The sequence below is a fragment of the Aspergillus brasiliensis genome, assembly GCF_001889945.1.
Source record: "Aspergillus brasiliensis CBS 101740 unplaced genomic scaffold ASPBRscaffold_2, whole genome shotgun sequence".
In the NCBI taxonomy this organism is placed as follows: domain Eukaryota; kingdom Fungi; phylum Ascomycota; class Eurotiomycetes; order Eurotiales; family Aspergillaceae; genus Aspergillus; species Aspergillus brasiliensis.
Window position 1 is genome coordinate 2517696 of NW_027137443.1, and position 23940 is coordinate 2541635.

Consider the following 23940-nt stretch of genomic DNA (forward strand, 5'->3'; position numbering starts at 1 on the left):
CTGTTGTCCATTTTTGGGTATTTTTGCGTTTCATATTCCGACACACTTCTCCATGGTCGCATCAGTGGCCCTCCACCATTCAGACTCCAGGCCTTCTGAAATCGCTTCACTACTTATACTGAGGATGAACCTGGGGCCATTCTGGCAACATATTGCCCTCCAACCTTTCCGGGGGTTTAAGCACGAGGAGGAAGGCCCTACAGACCGAGTCACACGACTCACTCATGCGCCATGCTTGGATGAACTCGTTTCATACGAAATCCTACCTTTTCAGCACGAGAGCGCCACGCGCGTCTCTTCTCTTTTGAACGATCCGACCGGATCTACTTTTATGACATGCTACGAACATATACCCGCCATGCTATTTGTTTGGTTTCAATTATTTTGCTTCTACAGTGTTCAATCAATCTCACGAATCATGCTTCTATCTTCAACTCTCTGTCTCGTAATCAAAGTAGCAGTCGATTGTAATCGCAGTTTACAGTAGCATATTCAATAATAGTTATCCTATTTACACCACCATCTACATCTCACCACCTCTCTATCCCCAACAACACTATCTACATACCATCCTTCCCACCCTTCTTCCTTCTAATCCAAACAGTATCCTCGCCCTCCTCACCCTTCCCACCCTCAACCCCCTTCAAAGACCCCCCAGAGGCAACATCATACCTTACCAACAACAACCCAAGAAACAACTTAATCTGAATAGCCGTAAACCATCGCCCCGGGCAGGCATTCCGCCCATACCCAAAATGCAGCGACGTCTCATTCACAGACACATAGTGGTATTTACCAGTAGTACTAGCTGACAACCCACCCTGATTATTCCTCAGCCGATGAAACCTCAACCCATCAAACACCTCCGGGTTCTCAATATACTCTGGATCCCAACCGACATGGAACGCCGGCGCCGCGATATGCTCGCCTGCATGGAGTCGCGTGCCGTCTAGGAGAGAAAATGGTTCTATGACTTTTCTTTCGAAGGTGACTGTACCATCTTCATTAGAATCAACAACGGAAAGAAAAGTGGAAGAAGGAAGCTGGAATAAAAGACGTGAGAAACTTACCAGCCCCCGGCGGCTTAAACCTCTGCAACTCCTTGATAAAGCTATCCATCATACCCAACGAGCTAATCGCCTGCTTAGTTATCCTATCACCACCACTAACAAACAGTTCAAACTACCCCCTAACGAACGGAATCATCTCCGAATGCTCCGCCACATCTACAAGACACTGCGCCGCGGCCGCGGCATTAGCCAGTACCGTCCCGATAGACATCATTGCTTGCACCTGGCTCTGGTGGGATATTGTGCGCTCGTGCTCTTCGGAGTTATCCCATATCCACTGGACCATGTTCTCGTTTCTGTCTGATTTGCCTGATATAATGGCTTCGTATTCTGGTGTGAGAAGGGTGGTGATTTCGTCGCGGATGACGTCGAGTTCGCGGAGAGAGGGGATGAAGTGTTTTGCTAGGGGGCGGAGGATAGCTGGGTATTTTATGAGAGAGGAGATAGAAACATGATTGTTAGGGGGTATTTAGTGTACAGGGTTAGCCAGGTTGGGTCGCGGCTGAGGGGGAGGCCGATGTTGATGCGCCCGGAGACGAGGGCGATGATGCGGAGGAGAGTTGGGAATGGAGAGATGGGGTGCCATTCTTTGTATATAGTATTGCTAGAGGTTGAGCTGTACCTGTGTAGTTGAGTGTTGGGCTAGGTGTACTCACCGTTTGAGTTGCCCAGTTCGTGGTCCAATGCGAATTCCACCTCTTCGTACATGACTGGTAGGAGGTTGCCTGAGTAAGTGAAGGTAAGATTAGCAATTATGTTTTGGTGATATTGCTGGCGTAGAAGAGATAGATGAGTGTCTTGCCTAGGTTGTTATTCAGATTGGTCTGTACACTTTTGGCGAATGCGGCACACTCGAATGTCTTGGTGAAACGGCTCTGTTGTTGCTGTGTCGGGGTGTATATCAGTTGAATTTGAACTATTGTAGGAGAAAGACCAAGATTATGCATCATGTACTCCCGCCATAAAATTTATTCGATGGTCTGCTCGAAGTGATGGGAGCATGCTTATTGGCAGGACGCGGAGATGGTAGTCTTTTCTTGGTATCGTCCATGTCTGAGATGATGCTTTTCCCTACGCAGATAATGGGGGTTGTGTAAGTTTTGTTCTAGTTGGCAGGGCCTTGAGATACTATCCATACTTTCTGGTATCCTGTCCAGATTAACTTCTTCTCATCTGGGACTCTACCCAGGTTGAACTTTTCAGGACGCCTGAGCACATGGTAGATGGTAATGACAAGGAGTGTGAGGGGGATCAATGTTTGGTGGTCCATGTTTTGAGGCTGGTGTCTGTATCTGGAACTAACATGTGTATATTCTGATTTCTACTACAAAGAAGGGGCAGGGTCCAGGACAAGCAGGGTACCTATAGAGACTCGTTCTTCAAGGGAGATAGGATATTGAGGAAGATGCATTTCAGGACTTTTTTTGCGTACTTTCAGAGCTCATTGATTGAAGGTGGTTACACAGACACATCATATACCTAGACAAACTTCGACACGACGCTATACAAGGTTCTGCAGAAACCGTAGATCAACATGTAAGGCGTAAAAAAGATAATGTCATGAAGATTTATACTATGATACTAAGTAGTGAGAAGGGATACCGACTTTTCGACAGGATCAGGCCTTTTCTCGGCTACTGATATGTTAAGATCTACTTTACATCTGATGAAAAGGGTAAAAAGGCCTATATGACGCAATGCTTCTACATTCTAGTACTTGTACAGTAGAGACTAAACCAGGCCAGATAGATCAATTTGATTGGATCTGGCATTTCATCTGAATGACTCGGCATAAAACAATCAAATTCAATATCCAATCGGAAACTAACACACTCATCTGCAGGTCTGCCGATTGAGACTCCCACTGGTAATTGTGCCGACGTCGAATTGAGTAATCCTTGCAAACCCCGAACCCTTCTTTGGTGTAACACAGCAGGATATATGGCAAGAGGAATTTCACTGCCACTGTTTGCAATGCTCAACTTCAAGCCCGCGGGGACTGGATCACCCACCGTTCCGGCTATTGTACTCGAGCCGATACACCCCATCCGCTGGAACGTTGGAGGGTGTATATGGTTTACCTGTGAGTATAGCATTGGCAGCTTTTGGAAACTCACGATACGTATACTCCTGACAGTCATGGTCAAAGATCCAACTTGGATGCGGAGGAGTGACGCCACTGAGATCCTTTCGCAGATCTTTGCAGGTAGTCCTCATCATAGATCTCAAGACTAGTGGTGCCCCGCGCTGAATCACAGAGGCTCGCGCATGTCTGTCGAAAAGATAGTCAGCCGCCACTGCAAGGGATGGATTGTCGCCCTAGAGGTGTGATTGGCATACCTGATCGCCACTCCGACAGACAGAGCCAAAGGAACATCTTGTTTTCCGCTTAACTCTAATGCAATCGCTAGAACAGCACCATCTTCGATTGCCTGACTGGCCCCTTGACCACTACATGGAAGAGCAGCGTGGGAGGCATCGCCAATAACCACCATCCTTCGACGAGGAGACAACCATGTCTGCATGGGCTCCCTTGTCACCAGCTTCTGGTCAACATACCAACCTCCCTTTCCCTTCCGAATAAGTGGCTCCAGCTGCGGCCGCACAGGCCAGTCCTTGATAGTGTCCAGAACGTTCTCAACAACGTCTGTACCACCATCCCAACCCTCTTCCGCAGCGTACTCGTTCTGAGCCTAATCAGTACAGACTCGCATATAGATAACCTGGAAAAGCGAAGAACCCACCTCATGGGTACAGTACCAAAAAAGCTCTTTTCCCTTACGTCCTCTCCACAGCGCGAAGTGGATATCATCAGATACCCAGCCAACTGTCTGGTCATATTCCTCAGCGTTATCAAGGGCCCATCGGGTTGCAGGATCGGCCGCTACCGCATCCGTATTCAAGCAGCCTCGGAATGCGGACCAGCCAGTCTCCCATGAAACAAGCTGTTCCCCAGTGATCTTCTCTCTGCCCTTGCTGTGCACACCTTCGGCACAGAAAACGCAATCTGCTGCAATGCGCTCTCCGTGGACCACAACGCCTCCTTCATAGTCCGTTTCCCAGTAGCCAGTCACAGGAGAGTTTAGACGGATGCCTACCCCGAGTTCGCACGCATGCTCATACATCGATGTGACCAGAGTGCCCCTATTGAGGGTATATCCATCACCCCGGTTATACCCGCGGAGCTCAAACTCACCCAGTTCATAGCCTGTGTATTCAATGACCTTGACTTTCTCGATAAAAAAAACTGGAGAGGTAGCATTCGCTCGTGTACAGCCCCGTCACCCCATTTAGCAGTGACGTGTGAGCCGTTCGCTCCAATGGTAAAAGATTGGCTGAAGTAAACGTTTGCACCATGTGGCTGATTAATTTTTTATATGACGCTAATGATTGTACCAGAGACACGACCTTGCCATACGAATAGACCCTTCCAAATCCCGCTTTCGAATATGTATATACAGCCCAGAGTCTTTCCTGGATGCAGACCACGCAGGACTGTTAAAGTCAAACTTGATACACACGTTGAAAAGCCTGCAGTCTACAATTCAGTTGAAGTCCATAGACCTGATCAGTGACTTAAATCGATGGCAGCTCAGTAAGTGGAACAGGGCAGCACCCACAGGACCTCTGGGTGAAACGATTCATCATTGCATTGACCGACAGTGTTTCAGGTGGCCCGAAGCTGAAGCTGTTTGTGCCTGGGATGGGTCTTTGTCTTATGGGGAGCTGGAGAATGAATCGTCGACGGTTCGTGATATCTTATATGCTAATGACGTGCAGCCTGAGATGATGGTCCCACTTTTATTCGAGAAGTCTAAGTGGACAGTTGTGGCAATGCTGGGTGTGCTCAAGGCCGGGGCTGCTTTTGTAACTATTGACCCTTCCTTTCCCCAAGCCCGGGTGCAAGCCATTTGTCACGATGTGAAAGCTCCGCTTATCCTGTGCTCAGCCAAGCAGGAACCTTGGGCATCTAAGTTGCATCATAAGTTCATTACCATTCCTATCACAAATTCCGGCATTCTTCGATTCGCAACCCAGCAGGATTTCTCGTCAGCGTCTGATCCAAATCAGCCGGCTTATATCGCATACACCTCTGGTTCCACAGGGTCTCCAAAGGGCATTGTCATCAGCCATGGTAGCTTCTGTACCAACATGGCTCTTAGCAGTCAAATGCAAAATCTAAGCGATTCCTCCCGTGTCTTACAGTTTGCTTCATGTGCATTCGATGTCAGCATCCATGAAACATTGACTCCCCTCATGTTAGGGGGCTGTGTGTGTGTTCCTTCGGAGTCACAGCGAGTGGACAATCTTCAGCAAGCAATCCTAGATTTTCGAGTCAATTGGATAGAGCTGGTGCCTTCTGTGGCATGTCTCCTCAACTTCAACGCTATACCTGAAGTTAAGACGCTTGTCGTTGGTGGCGAGACTATGCGTCCTTCAGATATTGCCCAATGGTCAGATCACCTATATCTAGCCCAGGCGTACGGCCCAACAGAATGTACTGTCGTCTCCACAATCCGACCAGGCCTCAGCCAGGACAGTGATCCTCATAATATTGGATACAGTGCTGCAGGGTCGCTATGGGTAGTAGAGCCCGAAAATCATTCGAAGCTTGTACCCATTGGAGCAGTTGGAGAGCTCGTCATCGGTGGCCCGATGGTCAGTAAGGGATACTTGAATCGACCAGAGCAAACGGCACAATCATTCTTATCTGACGTTCCATGGTCGAAGAGGCCCGAGCATTATTATAAGACCGGCGATTTGGCACGGCAGAACTCCGACGGTAGCGTTGCCTACATGGGGAGAAAGGATACACAAGTCAAAATTCGAGGTCAACGAGTCGAGCTAGGGGAGATTGAGCATCTAACCCAGAAAATATGGTCTCACTCCATTTCGATTGCTGAAGCTATCAGAATCGGGGGCCGTGACCAAATCCTGGTGATGTTCATTGGACCGGCTGCTCCGAAGTTGAACATCATAGTAAATGATGAGGAGCTGCTCGTGGGGACCGACACGCAGTTTCGGGAAAGGGCACGGGACGTGCAGTCCACCCTTCGCGAGATGCTCCCCATATATATGGTTCCAGATGTCTTCGTTCGTATCCAGTGGTTACCATTGATGCCCTCTGGGAAGGTCGATCGAAAGATGCTGCGCAACACTATGTCTCGCTTATCTGACAAAGAATTCCAATCCCTCCGGAATATGACATATTCCAGCCAGATTGGGCCAAGTGAAAGCCCGGCCGATTCATCTAAGTCTTCATGGTTGTATCTCCCAGATGTTCTCGGATGTGCTGGGGCTACCTCTAGACCATATCGAGGTCAACACAAACTTCTTCCATCTAGGGGGAGATTCGGCTCTGGCAATTGCTTTGGTAAATGAAGCACATCTCAATCCCAATATCAATATCAGCGTTGCGTCCATCTTTCAGAACCCGACCGTTGCTATGTTGGCACAAAACATCAAGGCCTACCCTACCAACCCCCAGTCCTGCCAGCAACTACTTCCGTTCTCATTAAACATTGGCGATGCGGAACGTCTTCGCAATCTCTGTGCAAGCCACTGTGGTATAGATCCGGAAGCCATTGAAGACATTTATCCTTGTTCGCCCCTTCAGGAGTGTCTTTTGGCTTGGACAGTAAGCAAACCTGGAGCTTTTCAGGTTGACTTCCTTTTCAGCCTCCCGCCGAATGTCGACTGGAGTAAGCTGCACAACGCATTGCGCATGGTTATGCAGGCGTATCCAATCTTGAGGACAAGGATATCCCTCATCTCCGAATCTCTTCGATTCTCCCGCGGGCTTCAAGTTGTCGTCCGGGAAGACGTAGCATGGGCCGATGCAACGGCAACTTGTCAGACTCATAAGATAACCATGTCCACAGGAACACCACTTTTCCATTATTCCACGCTGTATGAGCCCGCTCCTAGACTGAAGCTAACCCTGCATCATGCGCTATTCGACTCGTGGTCCTACAGTCAGATCGTGCATGCTGTGGAAACTGCATACAGCGGGACTCCAGCTGTGAGATCCGCGTTTGTCCCTTTCATTGAACATCTTCTAAACTTGGATGAACTGGCCGCAAAATCTTTTTGGGCAAATGAGTTTGTCAATTTAGCAGCAGTTGCTTTTCCAGTCAAGGTTCCTCCAGGTCATATTCCTCGAAAGGTCGAACGGTGTGTCCGTGGCTTTTGTCTTCACAAACCAAACGATTACGGGATCACTGTCTCGACTGCATGCCGCCTCGCATGGGCCCTCGTAGTGACCTGTTATACGAGATCGTTGGATGTCGTTTTTGGTGTGACCGTCACGGGCCGCAACAGCTCCGAAACTGCTAGTATCGTCGGCCCTACCATCACCACGTTCCCCCTGCTCGTCTTTCTTCACAGTGACGAGAAGATCCATACTGCTTTGGAAAGTCTACAGAAGCATGTCCTAGATATAATGCCTTACGAGCATCTTGGGATTCATCGAATGCGACAATGCAGTTCTGAAGCCGTCAGTGCTAGCCAGTTCCAGAGTTTCCTTATTGTCCAGCCAACAAGGACATTTTTGCCCAAAGCACGTTCTCAAAATATATTGGATCTTATAGAAGTAAACACATTGGACCAACAGATTGATACTAGTTTTGCGACCCAAGCTCTTATGATCATATGCGAACACGCAGAGGATACTATGAAAATTCGGGGCGTATTCGACCCTGAAGTGGTTCCTCCCGACAAAGTCGAAGAATACCTGCATCAGATGAGTGACTTCTTGAACTTGATTCTTAGCTCACCATCAGATACTGTGGGGGATGCGCTGCGAAGAGCCACCGGATACTTCGACCCTGAAGAAGTGAACGAGGAATATCAGGTACTCGACGAAGTAGAACGAACGGCTCAAACGCTTCTGGGGCAAGATACTCCGCTAAGGGCCGAGTGGGTTAATCCCGTTGATACAGATACGCCACAGCTAGCCTTGTTTGTCGGTTGTGACGGCGGCCCGTGTGTCGACCCTTCGAGCGTCTTCAAGGTCCTGGACACTGAAACTGGGGGCCGTTTGCGTCAGGCTATGGCAGAGCTTTCAACCACTCTTCCAAGTGCAGTGGTGCCCTCTTTATGCCTTCCAGTACATTTATCCTCTGGGTCAGTTGGCTTTCCTAGCAAAGCTGACTTGCAGAAAGAAGCATCGAAACTGCCGTTGGGCAACTTTGCAATCATACATGTGTCCTCAGGAAGCCAGTGTCATCATGGCGAGATCCACATCCGATATACAGACAACGTTACGCCATATAATGGGTCTTGTCTTGCATATTCACATCGCCGATGTTGGTCTCCACGATAGCTTCTTCACTCTAGGCGGTGATTCAATTCTAGCAATGCAAGTCGTTGCACGGGGTCGTAACGAGAATATAAACATCACCGCTTACGATATTTCTGACGCCAAGACAATACATCGTATTGCCTTGAGGGCGTCTCCGGGGTTTGGGAACACGACTGCAGCCATTCAAGATAGGTCATTTCTTCCTAATCGATATCAGGACATTGCAGCATTTCAAGCCGACCTGAAACAGTTGAATAAACTACCGAGATTTGCCAAGGTAGAGGATGTGTACCCATGCACTGACCCTCACAAGGGACTGCTTCGGAAAATGAACTCGTTTCATCTTTCTTATACAATCTGGGAAGTTACTGCTAATGGATCCTTGATTGATATTGAGCGTTTGCTCTTGGCTTGGAGTTTAGTTTCTAAGCGCCATGCTGCACTCCGGACAGTCCTGACGGAAGTCCTTGGTCTAGAATACCATGTTGTTCTGGATAATTGCCCCACAGAAGTTGAGGTCTTGCCGCAAGTGAGTTCCCATGATCTCACTGCCGCTCTTCGCGACCCAAAATTTAGAGATTCAACAGAGCCAAGTTACGCCCTACAGATTCACAATCTACCAGCCTGATGCTGGGCAGATTCTCTGCAAGCTTGAAGGCAGCCACGCCTTTCTTGACGCAAGCTCGGTGCTGATTATTCTCCATGAAATTTCTTTAGCCTATCGCGGAATATTCCCTCCGACCCCAGCACCATCATACCGCTCATGGGTCACATACCTGGACAGATGGAAGAGGGAGAGTCAACATCTCCATTATTGGCGGCAGACGCTCAGCGGAATGTCGCAATGCCTTTTCCCAAGACACTCCACGGATTGCCTTTGCCGGGATGATTGCACTACTTCTCAGCTCCAGTGCGTTGTCACCTCACTTGTCGACACAAAGATTTTGCAACGCTTCTGCGGCAAATAAGAGGTGACGATGACAAACCTACTCCAAGTTTCGTGGGCACTGGTGTTGCAAGAATACTGTCGATCAAACGATATCTGTTTTGGCACGACTATCTCGGGGCGTGATGCACCAGTTGATGGAGTCCAGGACATGATCGGTTCAATCTTCAATGTACTTCCAAGTCGAATCCTTCTGAGCGCAGGATCCTCATTCTTAGAGATACTCGAGCGGAACCAGAAGAACACTCTTGAGGACAAATCGCATCAATTTTGCTCGCTCGTGGATCTTGAGAATCTAGAGTCAGCAGGAGAACAGAATCAACGACTGTTCAATACATGTCTTTCAGTAGAGGGTGCATTGTCAGATGAAGCGGAAGGGCTTTCCTTCCGACCCGTAGAGACACATGAAGAGACACAAGTATGTACATGCCCCAACGAGTTCCAAGCACACAATGCTGACGAGACTTGCCTAGAATGCTATCCTGGCAATTGTGACCGCCCAGCCGCTCGAGACTGAAGTTCAACTTACGTACTGGTCGCATCTGCTGAAAGAAGAACAAGCCATTGAAATTACTGAGGTGCTAAGAAAATGTTTAATGAAGATTTTGGAGAACCCTCATATGCAAATTTCCGACCTTTTCTCGCCGACACAATGTTACTAGGATAGCTAGTAGCTGAAGATTCCTATTTTCGGGAGTAACTTTATATACAAGAGATTTTGTTTTTGTTCAGATTTTGGTTTTCCGCTTCTGCATGTATTTGCCAGACGTGAAGAAACGGCCACTAAGAAGCAAATCAAAGCATCATACATCTTACCCAGCACTTCAAACAGTCTTTTCTCGAACAACATTATGTTCACGCCAGCTCATGACTTCTTAGATTCATAATTTACTCTAACGTTGATTAGCCTGACCCACTGTTTTCCTTTTCCGATCTACACACATGTACGTAGCTGTACATGGTACTTTCCTCCTCCAGGCAACCCGATTCCTAGTAAGATCGCCACCCCCTATCTATAAACATTGCCATCACCACTCAATTGTACTACGAAGTACTAGAAACGACCAAATAATTTATCAAAACAACCAATCATACCCATAAATACCCCCGCCACACCTCCGAAACATATCCCACGCCGAGAATCTCGAAACTTACTCGATCCGAGCTGAATCGATATTCATCCAGCCAATCATCAATCCTTCGTCCCTGAGACCTACGTCAGTGGAGGGTAGTAATTCCCCAACCAGATAATATCATGCTATAATATATTAATACTACCAGTATTATTCGGGTCTAGTAGTTAGTGAGAAGTTCAGTATCCTTGGACGTCCTTTCTGCCGCCTTCTCTGGCGAGCTAAAAGTTGCCTGTGAAGATCCAAATATCATTTGCAGATGGAAAAAAAGAAAAGAAAAAAAAAATATGAGGGATTTTTTGCATACGAGTCAATGCCATGATTACTATTCTATTCTTCAGTCTAGCAAGATAGTAGAGGAATGAAAAGGGAAAAGAAAGACGTTTCCTTGGTTGTTGGTCTGTCTGGCGATGGATGATCATGCAGGAAGACCGATGGTGGAGGGCCCATCACATCAGCATAGCCCGGAGTAGAGAACTAGGCAATGTCCACGACCGACCTTCTTCTTTCTATGGTATTGTTATCAACCTTGTGGTACAATAGATCAAGGCAGCGGTTGTTGTTTGTTCAACCTGATCGACATGGACACGCGCAACCTCCCTCCTCTTTCGATCTCTACGACATGATACATACAGTCTAGAAAGCTGCTAGGAAAGATGAATAAGGATAAGAACAGAGTACCGCGAAAGTTATGAACCCCTTAGGAAAAGAAAAAAAAAAAAAAGTCACTGGCGTCGATATTAAGTCCGAGATATCCACAACCGGTCGTTGGGCATGATAATCTGCCCACCAAACGCCGAGATCGATCCAAATCCCGATCGATCATTACTAAATACTTACGAAGTAGTTGCGGAGTATGGCGTAGTTACTACTATCTAATTCCTACTATCGAGTCTACCAAATCCTGCTCCTCAACTTACTCCAAAAAGGTTAAGGGGGGTGCGAAGGCATCGATACTACTAGTAAGTGAAGTACTTTTGAAAGACTACAAGTTCGGTACTCAGCTAAAACGTGGCATCGGGATTTTCGAAAGTTTGGGATAGCGTGCGCTAGTTAGGTAGCTTGGGGAATTGACCAGATTAATCTATTTGTTTAATTCTACTATTATGCTACTACTTCTGACTGATGTGTTTGTTACGTGGGTATTGGTGTTGGTGATGGTTAGAATTGGGAGGATGATACGGGCTTACTGGGTTTTCTTCGGGGAATATGGCATTTGTAGGACTTCATTTACGTCCTGAACGTTTTTGATATCTACTCCGTAATTGCCATCGTGTCTATATCGTGGTGGATTTTGCCATTCGGCTATTCGTTGCAGGGATTCGGATCGGTGTCGCGTGGCCGACGATTGGCAGATGTGACAAATTAGTGCCGGGATGGAAAGATCCAATTAAACTTGCATTCGCTAATTCTGAGCTTGTGTATCACATAAGCAGTAAACAATAAAAAAAAAAAAAAAAGGAACAACAAATTGGTCATTAATCGTGTGGTGGTGGCCAACACTCTGCGCTTCGTGTTTGGTCCGCCTTGAACAAAGGAAATTTCACATGAATGAGCGAGAAAGCTGAGACGCAGACCGAAACTCCTGGCTGATCCTGACGCGATCTTCACCAAAAATCGAATAAAACCGACAATCAACACAAGAAAGGGGAAGGTACGCAGCATGGCTGTGCTCCAGGATTTTAGGCTGATTGCCATGTTGCGATGTCAGCCGCACTGATGTCGATGTTCTCCGGAATTAGGCTTTGGAGCTTTGAGACTTGTGTGGGTGCTAGAGCTGGGGTTAGCCTTGAGATATTCTCCACATACAGTCATGATGGCACTTACTGGGACGTGGAGTGGCAGCGCCAGCTTGTACTTGGATAATGCCCGATTCAACATACTCTTTCGTGGTGACACCGTTGAACGAGGCCGCTCCCAGCATGACCCGCAACCGATACCGTCCAGGCTGTGTGAACTTGAGAGGCCCAAACCGAGCGTATCCGCTGATGCCGTTGCCATTGCGACTGCGCACGCTAGACGTAAGCACGCCCGTGAGTCCTGAAGCAGGCGCGGTGCCTGCTTCATTCCTCAGCGAGGCATGCGCAACCAGCTGTTGCACTCCTCGTGGGTTACCCACAGGTCGGACCCCCACAACCACTGGCAGTGTCACTGGTACGCCAAGGGGAACGGTTGTAGGAGGTGCAATTTCAAAGTTCATGCCATATTCACGGCTGGAGCTTCCGCCATCAGTCCTTCCGTTTCCTTGAACCATGTTGATTATGATGATTGTGCGGCTGTATATCGACTCAATGTCACGTTCGACAAGCAGTACTCAGCTAGGGCTCTGAGACTGGTTTCTAGCAGCTGCTTAGGAAGTTGGTCGCGGGAGAAGAGATAGAAAGCGATTTGAAAAGGGCCTGTTTAGAGCAAAAAGCCTGAGGATTCAACTTGTAATTGAAGGTTTGAGGAGCTTGTTGAGTAAATGAAGACATCGACGAGAGGCTTCTTCCAGGGCCTTCATATATGTGTTCACTTGTGTATAGCAACGGATCGCTAGGGTGCGATATAGGAGTCTCGAATCGAACCAGGAAAGTACTCAAGACGGCAATGGTCTTTTGCCACCACGAAGGAACTAAGATCAATAGATACTGGGGGGTTCCAGTAACCGGGATCTGCACCAGAGGCCCCGTATGCCCCTAGGCTCCGGAATATTGAGTGTTACCAGACGTTGGGTACTGCTAAATCTGCACGATCCTGCAACAGGGCGCTTGCATAGATGATATTTCCGCTTGAGACGATTTATTTGTCTGCGGCTTGACGTTTTCTTTTTTTTTGGGTTTTTTTTTTATCTCCCTTTCCCTTCTCCACTACCCAGATAAGCTACAGTTCGTGGTCTTTGGTACGCGTCAATTTGGGTCCCGTTAGCGCGGGTAGAAAGGAGAGAGCCTGGACAGTCCCAGAGGTGAACTTTGGATCCCAGAGAATGGAAAGCAGAGCGGACTGCGATGTCAATGTGTGAATCCATGCCAGGGGATCTGATTCTGAAGCTTAACATCACTCAACCCAGTGGGATCGACTAGTGACTATCGGGTGTATGTCGATCAAGAACTATGGTTCGTGGCAGGTTTGTTTTTCCATAGTATTTCATTACTTTTTCTGGCTGGCATTGTGCTTCCATGGCTTGCTCCGCCCGCGAACCATTTTGCTCCATAGGACGACTGCATATGGTTTGGGGAGGCGGAAATGGTCCCGTGGAGCGAAAGCTAGAGCCTGGGTGAGGAGGGATCATTCCTCATTAGTCTCCTTGCATTGACCTCCCGGGGAAATTGCGAGATCGAGCTAGGGATCTAGAGATACGGGTGCTAGGATCCCCTTCCCAGTTTACCCAAGCGCCGGATACCAAGCCCGGAAACTCAAATCTGTTGCGCGAAATCCGAGCTTTGGCGACTCCTGCTTACTACATGGACCGTGCCGGAACCACGTTTTCGACAGCTCCCGGACGGGTGCTCACTCGTGCAATACCTATCCATCCTGCTGCCGCCTGTACTTTTGTCAGACCGTGACTTGACGGACTGTCACTGATGGCAGATCTCCGGGACTTTCTAGGCTAACATGGCCATGAATATCTGGAAGTATCCCTTTCGCTCGTCTACCCGGTCCAGCGGTCAGAAACCAGCCTCAGACCCAGGAGAGCGGACCCGTCTGACAAGGGCCTGGACTGGTCATAGAGTATCCACTAATTTGACATTCCAGTCTCCAAAGCCCGAGCAAGGTAAACAGAGACGATCCGACAAGGACGGGAACGGACAAGGTCCTGTCGCACTGCAGAAAAGGAGGGGCGATGGGGCGTCAAGCCCCAGGGGCTACTTCGCCACACAACATACCCCTTTCGGTTTAGATCAACCCACCAGCCACATATCATTCCAGCCTCAATTATGGCTGGTGTGCTCCCAATGACATCCAGAGAAGCATGATAGGCTGTTCAGCAAAAGAGATAACCTTAGACTTCGTCATAGTAAACCCCGTCTTAATGTTGTTGCCTTGCATGAATCCCTAATGGCGCTCCTGGCACCGGTCTTTTGATCCAGCAAATGACACCCTCCCCAAGGTTTCCGCGAGTTAGACCCGAATTGTGCCGGCATGAGGCTGCAGAGGCCTATTGGTCCCACTGACTCTTAAGACCACACACCATGCAGATCGTCTGTTTGTATTTGACGATTTGGGGGCTCTCGGCCGGATGAACGGTGGGTCCACTGCATGGTATCCAGTACAACGGTGTGCAAGATCTAAACCCTGGTCTTCACAATCAGAACAAATTGTCTGGAACGGTGACCTATAATTGTCTCCATTCACATATCGCACTGATCCCTCGATTTGCAATTTATATCACTTCACGAACTTGGGGAGGGGCGTTTTTTCATGCAATGAGATAAGTATGCAGTGTTTCGTGATTTCATTCCTGAAACTTAAGCTTGAAAAGAACATGATCAATCGATGCGCGGAATTCCGGTCACACGAGAGGCCGCAACTCCCGCTGGTCTTGAGATCATCGAATCTCATTTCATCATCAGCGAGATCAAGATGGTGGTCATCGGGGATGCTTGCTTTTTCAGACACCAATCGTTGAATGTATCTGCAATGCAATGCAAGATCGATCGGCGCTACTTCCTCCTGTAGGCTCCATGCCTCGGGATGCGTGGGACGAGGCACACTGCATGATGATTGGGCAGCTGCGCTATGGTTCACTAGTAGCCACTTGTGGCTGACACGATGATCAACGGCCCATCTGTGGCGGTGAAGTGAAACCACCGCCTTCCTTACATTGCGGTGGGTGTGGCTAGTGGCCATCCGGAACTGTCATAGTTCAGCAAATAGTCCCGAACTGTGGCGTCGGGCACAACCTGGAACACCCTGCAAAGGGAGAAAGGGAGCGGAGCTCTTTCACCGCATCTACTGCAGGTGATGTGTTTGTTTCTGATTTCGTGTTCCGGATAGCATTTGCACAGTGGTTGAAACCAGGGTCACCCATGCTTGAAGCTGACATGTCTTTCGTCAATGCTGAAAGATATCGTTCCTTACCCTCCACCCCCCTAAAACCCCGTCTATTCCACTAGCGCCCTACCACCCACCATTCCGCGTGCGGTGGCACACTGGCATGACTTGAATCCGTGATTTCGTTCATTGTGCGACATACGTGATCAGTAGTCTTAGAAGAAGCAAGCCATTGATGCAGCGAGGCGTCTCCACCTCACCTGCGCCCTTTTGCCTCTGTTTAAAAGAGACAACCTTGCTCATTTGTGTGCGATGCCGACATGGTCTGATATTGTCGTAAGAGTATGTTCCATTTATCGATGCCGTGATACGCACGGCTTAGCGAATCATGTTACTGCTCTTTTGCTTTTCCTTTCCTTTCCAGGCGCCAACAAAAAAAAATTGGGGAACCAACACCGTGCATGTAACCCTCCATGAACGTGGTAACCGGTCGATCATCGTTTGTAGATCTTAATCTATACGAGTCTCGGGATCCGCAACAAATCCCGCGACCATGAGAGCACAAGACGATGGTATGGGGCGCTTCAATTCCATCAATGTATAAGATTGCAGCACGCTCACCAATTAGAGGTGGCGATCCTTGCGGTAGAAATCCATCCCGTCTCGGTTGGAGGATGAGTGCCGATTACAAAGAGACCAGTGGCTTCAGGGGTGTAGTATCCCGACAAGATGAGATCGGTGAGCACTCCTCTTGCATTTGATTCTTCTTCTTCTCTATCTTTGTCATCCTTGACCCTTGCTAGTGTTCTGCTCAGGCTTGCTTCATGAAACAATCACATGGATGTTGACTGGTGGTAGTGTCATAAATACAGCGGACTAGTATGTTCCGTATGTATCGTCAGTCACACGGACCACACAATTTAGTAGGGCAGGGCATGTTTTCCGTTGCTGGCGCCAAATGGGATATGCCCTCTGTAATCCTGTTCTAGACCGAAGAAGGGCTAAAGGGCGACTCCAAGCGGCCAAAAGTACAAGACTGTGACTTACAGAACCCAATAGGGACTGAAAAACTTCCGGCAAGCCGGGTCGACGATAGCCGTCACGGACGACCCATTGATGATATCCATCAGCCATTGAGCGCCTTTGACCCAAAGAGGTAGTGGGTGTCAGCCCTCGAAGTGCTAACCCCACAAGCAGCCGGGGGTATTTTTCGCCGCGCGCGTCGTAGAAGTGCAGTAGCTATCCCGGTACTTGGTAACCGTGCCCTTGACCCAGAGCCGGGGTTAAGGTATAGGCTATGAGCCATGTAACCTGAAGAAAAACAAAATTCAGTAGAGTTCCCTGTTTTCGCCGAGCTTGATAGCAGGCTAATGAGAACAATATCAACCAGGGGGCGATGCAAAAAGGGGGGAAGTCTCATTTCGTTCAATAATTGAAGGGGCTGGGAGGTAGTCCCATTAATCGATTGAAATCCGGGCTGAAGTGCTCGGTTGTGCTGCTCGATGTGAGGAGCATCAGGGGGTTCCGACATTGCAGCTTTCACAATTCTTCCATCACTAATCGAATGTTCTGGGATAATAATGATCCCAGCATGGGAGGAGACACTACTAGAGACAAAAAGAAAAAATAATGCCTAGAGCCACATGTGCCCTTCAGCTGGATCAGATGTGGAACGGAATTGAGAATGAATTCCCAGGCTATGGGCCTTGGTGTTGATGAGATGAAAGGGAAAAATGAGGCGAGAGAGTGAGGCGGGAAACCGACCATCTACGGTCACCTGATCCGAACATTACTCACTCAACAGAAGCAGAACAGAAACTCCAAGTCGAAGGTAAAGCAGGGTCATTGAATGCTGCTGTGGGCGCCGAGTCTGGGCGAAAGAAGGTGATGTGATTCCTAAGACTGAGGCGTGCCCACTATATCCAAGTTACGTGGCTGCTGTGGCTCCTTGGACAAGCCTGCGACAAATATTCAGTCTGGACTGACACCATGTGTCGATCATTAATGTAGTGCAAAGACTGATGGGCAAACACCTATCTTTAAAATCGGGCGAGCTGAAAAAAAGAAAAAAAAGCAAGGATGTTGCGAGAAATAAAAATGATCCGACAGCTTGGTTCTAGATACGAAACTAACGTTTCTACAATCCCTCCGCCAAGAAACGCGAAGACGGCCTCCAATACGTGCATCCTTGTCATTTAGTTTAGTAAGATGCTAACGTGGTTCAGCCATAGTATACTCTATGGCTACCAATCTGACTGGCAGTATAATTGTGAGGCGCAAGAGCTATTATCGTGAACACCAACCTCTAAGATAACCGATGTGGTTGTAGTCTGGCAAGACCACCAGCGTCTTCTTGACGCGATGAATTAAGCAAGGAACGCTACCCCGAGGCTTATTCTGACAATTGAGCGGACATGAGGAGAAACCTATCTGTGCTGCGGCTTCCTAGAATCATGTACGAATAGACCAAGGAGGCTATTTTTCAAGCTGGAACCAAACAAACGGGCTATCTCGATCGCTGTGAGCCAGGACAATATAACGAAGGATTCACAGGAAATCCAGAAACAAATAACAGGATACATTGTACTATGGTATGCAGGTAGTCGATAATAGTAGAATCGGCTGTAGTCATCATAAAAGCTTCAAGCAACATCCTGTGCATACTATGCCGTTGAGAGTGCTGCCGGGTATCAATAGACGAGTGGCTTTGGCTACAAGTGCATATGACGATGTAGCCAGCTGTCTAAATACCGATATAAATGGACTTCGCAAATCATTCCTTGACGAGAAACACATGTCAGTGGTGGCTGAGTAGCGAAAGGTATATCTTACATACTGCGCAAAATGCCTCTGGCTGGATAGAGTTATACTCACGAGCGATTATTTCTGATCGCCCTGAATATGAGGCGGTATCTGGGTAGAACATACATTGTTCAGGGGGAAAAGCTGAGCAAAGTTTTGCTATATCCATTATCTTATTTATCTAGATTCTGTCCTTGTCACCACCTGCCTTAAGTTTGGGGCACACTGTAACGATTGTAACCGAGACCATCCGGATGATAAAAGCAAAAGAGATGCAAGGCTATACACAAGGTACAGAAGAGGCGGAAACTTACAAGAGGCCCGAGTCAGTGACTTGGTTATGCGGCGCCAGCCATGCCTTCCTTCTTCTTGCGCCTCCCACACACTGCAAAATCTGCGTCCACTTACACAGGCGTGATCATCCAGTACAAGAATCAGGACTGCGCATGTCATTTATTGTTACCAGGATGACTATCCCTTGCTTGTTATCCGATGAAGCTTCTATCAGATGGCACCCGTCTTGATGCATTCATATCATTCCCAACTCATCACTCAATCATCTGGAAATGCTCGCGCAGCTGCTATGCAAGCCACCAAATACATTGGTGTCAAAGCGTTGCTTCAGCTTTTTGCGGGCACAGTATCATTCTTCATTGTTTCGGTTCTCTTTTGGAAACTTGCGAAGTTCTGTCGTTTTCTTACCCGAGGCAAAGTGCTCAACAAAAGAAACACAACTACTACACGCTATAGCAGAACTTGGTATGGTTGGGTCACAACAAAACGACATGAGGAGAACAAAGCGCTGGTACGGAAATGTCTGCAGAACCTTCGTGATTGCGCAGTCTGGAGATCGTCGAACAATGACTACCACTGGGTTTGGTGGGATCCTGGACAGGAAATGCAGAATAAATTCTGCAAAGAAAGGAGGCAGCTGCGATGGCTACCGACGTGGATGAAAAGCTATAGCTATATCGCTGCTGATACGATTTGGAACCCAGGGCCTCCTCCCCGCCACAGCAACACTACTATGTCGGACTTCTGCACTGGTTACGCGTCTCTCAGAGCTATGACCGGGGCGCTTTCGAGGAGCCACACTCCCGGATCTATAACAAGTCGAACAATCTACTATGCACTTGGAGCAAGCAATGCTACGAGCTCGTCTAGCCAACTGTTTTTCCAGCGTAGCTGTCAGCGTGCGTCAACACGAGGAAAGGAAAAACAAAGCCGCCAGTACCGAAGCGAATGCATAGGAAAGTGCAAATTCGAAAGGGGGCATCTCAAACATGCAAGCAACATAGATACATGTCAACATCTGTCAAGTTATCTCTCTAGCACCAGTGTGATGCGCTCGGATCTCATAAATCGTGGTACAGTAAATGCACGCAGTCTCTCTCTTCCATGTCTCGTTAGGCAAAAAATGAAAGTATACGAGAGTTCAGTCGTCTCCAATGCATCATACAGCATCAAGCCAAGTCTTCCAGAAGGCAGGCTAAAGTCAGCGAAGAAGCACCGGTATTCGCGCAAGCATCAAATCTGGTCTGCTCGGATGGCACTGCAACCATCCAAGTACACAGAGTTTGTAAGGCCGCCTCCGGGGACTCCGCGATCTGAACTCCCTATCACTAGTTCTTCCGATCAGACACCTGTACCCAACCTGGCCCAGTCAAGGTACAAGGAGGCTATCTCAACGAACTCCAGCACATTGATCCTTAAGAACTCCAGCAAGCATGGTCATGTCAAAGATCTGGATGTACCGGGGAGTGTGAATGTTGCTGGATTAGCTATGTCATACCCTGCAATTCCTGCAAGTGGTCTATCAGGCGTACCATTTCGATTGAATGCCTGCCATCATACTTCACAAGGTTTGGAAGAAGGAAGGGAGTCAAATTATTGTGTGCAACAGAATAAGCCACTGTGCATGAATCACTTTATGGCAAAGAAGTCCCGGGAGAAGAGAAAGCGAAAACTGTCAGGACTTTTGGCAGGCAAGGTTCCTATTAGCGAGCTGACTAGTTGGGAGATACAGTTCATAGACGGGCTGGACCGGAGACTAGAATGGCTCTACAACCAGCTCTGCCCTGGCCGAAGACCATACCATTTCGTTTTGCTTGCAAACCACTGGCTCAATAAAGAAACCTGGCTTGTCATAGATCCACCCACGCGAATTCCTATTGACGCTAGAAGAAGACTGGGAGATCCAAGATTCAATTCACCATATCCAAAACCGGACTGGAGCGCGAAACCAAAGTACCCAAGGATGCCACGCAAAGCATGCTCTACCCCCAAGATCAATTCCTGGAGATTAGCCGTTAACAGACACAGAAAAGCGTCTGGACTTTGTGACATGGTTAAGACGATCAGATTCTATGACGATTCGACAGATGACCCACCGGACGGTAAGGTTGACCCATCGTCCTGGATGCTTCGCAGACCCCCGCAAGGATCGAACATGTCAGCTCGACAAAGGAAGGTGTATTATGAAGGAGGGGCAGGCTGGCAAGAGACACTCGATGATTGGCAAAAGGTCCGACATGGCTATCTGATTCGGAAGGCCATCCATGAAGGCAGGGCTAACAGAGCCCGAGCAAAAGAAATCGCAAGAGTGATCAGTCGGTATTGTCATATGACAACACCAAAAGACTCTTGATTTGCAAAGGACTCTCGTGCCTAGTCGTTAATAGCACGGCCCGCGTTTGATGGGAGGTACGTGGCTGCTCTGCAGGCAGTTCGAATCTGTTTAGGGCGGGTATATACTTCTGTGAGAGGACGATGTACGGAACAGATAACATGATGCAGCCTCTTCAATGGTCTATCTGTATTTTTAAGCTGCCTTCAGGCGCTGCCATCGGTTCCCAACGACCGCCTATCCTTACAAATCTGGAAGATGCCATCAAATGCCAAGTCTCTGAAATCGAATTGAATCTTGTGCCTTAGGCTTGAATAAAAAACATGGTAAATAGCGAGGCGAACAATGCAGTCATGGTGTCATTCCCCAGTTGCCGAAAACTCCGGTAATCCTGTCCGTGCCTTTGACGACGCTTCTTACAGAGAGTCGAGACAGACACAGTTTGTGGTGTATAGTACAGTCGAATAATGCAGGTACAAATATGCAAAAGGCGATTGCCAGCTTCCCAACACACTCTGCGTGTATAAGCTGCTTAGAAACCCGGGGGGTTCACTCTCTGGCTGACACGGGTCCACTTCGGTAGCTCTGGAAGAGACATAGCATTAGCAAATAAGATAGGAACAGAATCCCTTTAATTGGAGACCCTCAATTGCGAACGGTAGCCGATTGACGAGGTAGGGCAGTCCAAGAGCATGTAACGTACTGTGAATGCCCTTGCGGTACTTCTTCTCCTTCTTGTCGAAAAGTGTGTACTTGTCCTTGGGCAGCATCTCTTCCTCGCGAGGCATTTCTCTGTACCAACGTTCGACGGCCTTGGTGGTGTATCCATTGCGCTCCAATGCGGCTGAGACAGTGTCGACAACCCGGTCAACGCCACGGAGGCGCTTCCTCTGACGAGCCTTCTGGGGTTGGGAAAGGCGCCACGGAATCTTCCTATTCGAGTGACGAGTGATATTAGCTTAACGGGCCGGTTTTCGCATGACGATGACGAGATGAATAGCGACGCGGGATGTTCGGACAGATGACAGGGGCAGCCAGCTGAGGTTGCGACCTACCAAAGAAGACCGGAGAAGAGGGGTGACGAGGGCTTGAACATCATCTTGGCGATCGACACCGGAATATAGACACGAAAGAGGGACGAAGAGAACGAAAGGGTGGAAGGCAAGCAAGCTATCAATCACAACGAGCGGAAAGCCGAGTTGGCGGACGAAAATCCCGTCGAGGAGGTTTTGGGGGTCCGTGCACGGCGAACCTCCGCGGGCCAACAATTTGATTTCCTTCCCCGAATTTCTGCGAGGCCAATGAAGATGCCACCTGCTCTCACGCCGTCGATCCGGGGTTGTTCCCCCCTCCTCCTCTCCTCGCTTTCTGCCTGCGCTACGCTACGATCTATTTCTGCCTTTCTTCCTGTTACTGCTTGGATGGATCTCGGTTAGAGCGGGCTGAGTGAACAATGTCGCGCTCTACGGAATCTGGCGGCGCAACAGCCGATGCGCCCTCGCTTCCCTGGAGGGCATTGTCCTCCACCACCATTTTCGGGGTGGCAGCATTATGTCGCTCGTTTCTGTACCTCTGCAGTCGGCCACAGGCGAATGGGTTGGACCAATTCCTCGAGCTCCTCGACTCGAGGAGTGATCCCTCGCAGAGAACGAGAGGTTTGCTCACAGGTATGCTGTCTAGTCCTTTTCTTTTCCCGCCCAGTATCACTGCGTCTGAAAGATCATATCGGCTAACTGGTCCTCCCCATCAGTTTCGAATCATACCAGCGTGTACGTGCCTACGTTGCGTCTCGTGAGCTGAGGCGACCCGATTATCTCCCGACGTCAGAGAACGCTGACCATGGCCGCTTCAATTGAGCAGGATGGATGATCCGATCATGTGGGGATTTCTACCGTTGCGATACAATTTCGGGCTTGCGTCCTGGAATAAACGATGGGGGTTTGGAAGCCACGACATCTGCTATCAGACTAGGTATGGCAGTACTCGTTGCCTGGTTCCAGCTCTGGGATAATTCGTTGCTGACTGACCGGACTGATGTACAGACCGTTAGCACTTTTCTTCACCATGGGCCAAGTTCTGCCGACACATCGATCGGCCCATTCGCAATATGGTGGCCTCGCACAGCCTGTCGTCACCCAGGCCATCCGACTCCTGTCGAAGGGGCCATTCCCTGCTGATCCCCATCTCGCTGTTCCCGAACGTCAATCGTGGAGTCTACAGAATGTCTGCGTCGATCCGTTTTCCGATCTTCCCACAGCCTACACCACCGACGGACATGACTCTCATTTATCGCCGTCTTCTTACGCTTGCAACTCGTATTCCTGGTTCCATATCTTCCCGGAAGGAAAGATCCACCAAGCGCCGAACAAGACCATGCGCTATTTCAAATGGGGCGTGGCACGATTGATCCTCGAGGCTAGCGAATGCCCGGATGTGGTGCCGATATGGCTAGAAGGCTTTGATCAGGTCATGCACGAAAGCCGCGAATTCCCACGGTTCCTTCCTCGTGTTGGAAAGGAGGTCAGCATCACGTTTGGACAGAAGGTGGATAGGGAGGCGGTTTTCGGGGAATACAGAAAGCGTTGGCAGAAGATCAAGGCCAGGGCTGAACAGGCAGCTCCGGAGACTCGCGATCTGCCGTTGGGGGTGCTGAATGACCGGCTCTTGTATGACCCCGAAGCAGTTGAGCTGCGAAAGGAGGTCACTAAGAAGGTCCGGGATCTCGTTCTCGATGTCCGGCGGACGAGGGGCTTGTCGGACGAAGACCCGAAGGAAGGTCTAGTAGAGACATGGATGCAAGAGGGCCCTAAACGCGAGGGTAAAATGGACGATGACTCATGGGTCCGCGATATATGATGATGTGCATTATTGCGAAGCAAAAAAGAATCCTGTATAATAGAACATTGCATACTACTAGAACATATATGGGCACAAGCGACATCGAATGTTACCTACCCCTTGTCCTCTGCACAGCCACCTATCGACTATAGAATGACTCGACCTGGGCTGACAGCAAGCTAGTATTTGACAAATGACTCATAATCACTCATAGCAAGCTATCTAGTTCACAAACTAGCAAAATAGCT

The 23940-nt window shown here is 48.8% G+C and overlaps 10 protein-coding genes across 10 annotated transcripts; 4 read left to right on the forward strand and 6 right to left on the reverse strand.

The window, feature by feature from the left end:
• Positions 1 to 416: 416 nt before the first annotated feature.
• On the reverse strand, positions 417 to 1778 carry ASPBRDRAFT_26756 (cytochrome P450; the record flags this gene model as incomplete). The annotated part of the gene is made up of 5 exons (XM_067622301.1): positions 417 to 442; positions 569 to 991; positions 1071 to 1165; positions 1187 to 1490; positions 1727 to 1778. The coding sequence occupies 5 exons, from the start codon at positions 1776 to 1778 to the stop codon at positions 417 to 419; spliced, it is 900 nt and encodes a 299-aa protein (XP_067483524.1).
• Positions 1779 to 2651: 873 nt separating this feature from the next.
• fqzB (FAD-dependent monooxygenase fmqB) lies at positions 2652 to 4204 on the reverse strand (the record flags this gene model as incomplete). Its single annotated transcript, XM_067628372.1, has 6 exons — positions 3815 to 4204; positions 3630 to 3763; positions 3411 to 3521; positions 3188 to 3342; positions 3083 to 3151; positions 2652 to 2704 (listed from the first exon to the last, which is right to left on the reverse strand). The coding sequence occupies exons 1-6, from the start codon at positions 4193 to 4195 to the stop codon at positions 2652 to 2654; spliced, it is 903 nt and encodes a 300-aa protein (XP_067483525.1). The 5' UTR covers positions 4196 to 4204.
• Positions 4205 to 4598: 394 nt separating this feature from the next.
• ASPBRDRAFT_664586 (uncharacterized protein) lies at positions 4599 to 9981 on the forward strand (the record flags this gene model as incomplete). Its single annotated transcript, XM_067628719.1, has 7 exons — positions 4599 to 4665; positions 4742 to 6300; positions 6380 to 8274; positions 8327 to 8902; positions 8961 to 9302; positions 9345 to 9737; positions 9793 to 9981. Exons 1-7 carry the CDS (start codon positions 4655 to 4657, stop codon positions 9979 to 9981), a joined length of 4965 nt encoding a protein of 1654 aa, XP_067483526.1. The 5' UTR covers positions 4599 to 4654.
• A 2153-nt stretch (positions 9982 to 12134) lies between these two features.
• Positions 12135 to 12706, reverse strand: ASPBRDRAFT_192436 (uncharacterized protein; the record flags this gene model as incomplete). The annotated part of the gene is made up of 2 exons (XM_067620481.1): positions 12135 to 12223; positions 12280 to 12706. The coding sequence occupies 2 exons, from the start codon at positions 12704 to 12706 to the stop codon at positions 12135 to 12137; spliced, it is 516 nt and encodes a 171-aa protein (XP_067483527.1).
• A 904-nt stretch (positions 12707 to 13610) lies between these two features.
• ASPBRDRAFT_51917 (uncharacterized protein) lies at positions 13611 to 14332 on the forward strand (the record flags this gene model as incomplete). Its single annotated transcript, XM_067626815.1, has 4 exons — positions 13611 to 13708; positions 13778 to 13937; positions 14068 to 14206; positions 14271 to 14332. 4 exons carry the CDS (start codon positions 13611 to 13613, stop codon positions 14330 to 14332), a joined length of 459 nt encoding a protein of 152 aa, XP_067483528.1.
• Positions 14333 to 14820: 488 nt separating this feature from the next.
• ASPBRDRAFT_26761 (uncharacterized protein) lies at positions 14821 to 15616 on the reverse strand (the record flags this gene model as incomplete). Its single annotated transcript, XM_067622302.1, has 3 exons — positions 14821 to 15220; positions 15256 to 15345; positions 15564 to 15616. 3 exons carry the CDS (start codon positions 15614 to 15616, stop codon positions 14821 to 14823), a joined length of 543 nt encoding a protein of 180 aa, XP_067483529.1.
• A 625-nt stretch (positions 15617 to 16241) lies between these two features.
• ASPBRDRAFT_38711 (uncharacterized protein) lies at positions 16242 to 17007 on the reverse strand. The gene is made up of 2 exons (XM_067623991.1): positions 16474 to 17007; positions 16242 to 16302 (listed from the first exon to the last, which is right to left on the reverse strand). The coding sequence occupies exon 1, from the start codon at positions 16955 to 16957 to the stop codon at positions 16553 to 16555; it is 405 nt and encodes a 134-aa protein (XP_067483530.1). The 5' UTR covers positions 16958 to 17007; the 3' UTR covers positions 16242 to 16302; positions 16474 to 16552.
• A 1369-nt stretch (positions 17008 to 18376) lies between these two features.
• ASPBRDRAFT_117533 (uncharacterized protein) lies at positions 18377 to 20875 on the forward strand (the record flags this gene model as incomplete). The annotated part of the gene is made up of 2 exons (XM_067617103.1): positions 18377 to 18464; positions 19029 to 20875. Coding segments are annotated over 2 exons (1935 nt in total), but the record flags the coding sequence as incomplete, so codon positions are not given.
• A 72-nt stretch (positions 20876 to 20947) lies between these two features.
• ASPBRDRAFT_38714 (mitochondrial 54S ribosomal protein mL60) lies at positions 20948 to 22027 on the reverse strand. The gene is made up of 3 exons (XM_067623992.1): positions 21910 to 22027; positions 21558 to 21787; positions 20948 to 21439 (listed from the first exon to the last, which is right to left on the reverse strand). Exons 1-3 carry the CDS (start codon positions 21951 to 21953, stop codon positions 21387 to 21389), a joined length of 327 nt encoding a protein of 108 aa, XP_067483532.1. The 5' UTR covers positions 21954 to 22027; the 3' UTR covers positions 20948 to 21386.
• A 280-nt stretch (positions 22028 to 22307) lies between these two features.
• On the forward strand, positions 22308 to 23710 carry ASPBRDRAFT_51920 (tafazzin; the record flags this gene model as incomplete). Its single annotated transcript, XM_067626816.1, has 4 exons — positions 22308 to 22521; positions 22605 to 22623; positions 22715 to 22825; positions 22897 to 23710. The coding sequence occupies 4 exons, from the start codon at positions 22308 to 22310 to the stop codon at positions 23708 to 23710; spliced, it is 1158 nt and encodes a 385-aa protein (XP_067483533.1).
• Positions 23711 to 23940: the final 230 nt, after the last annotated feature.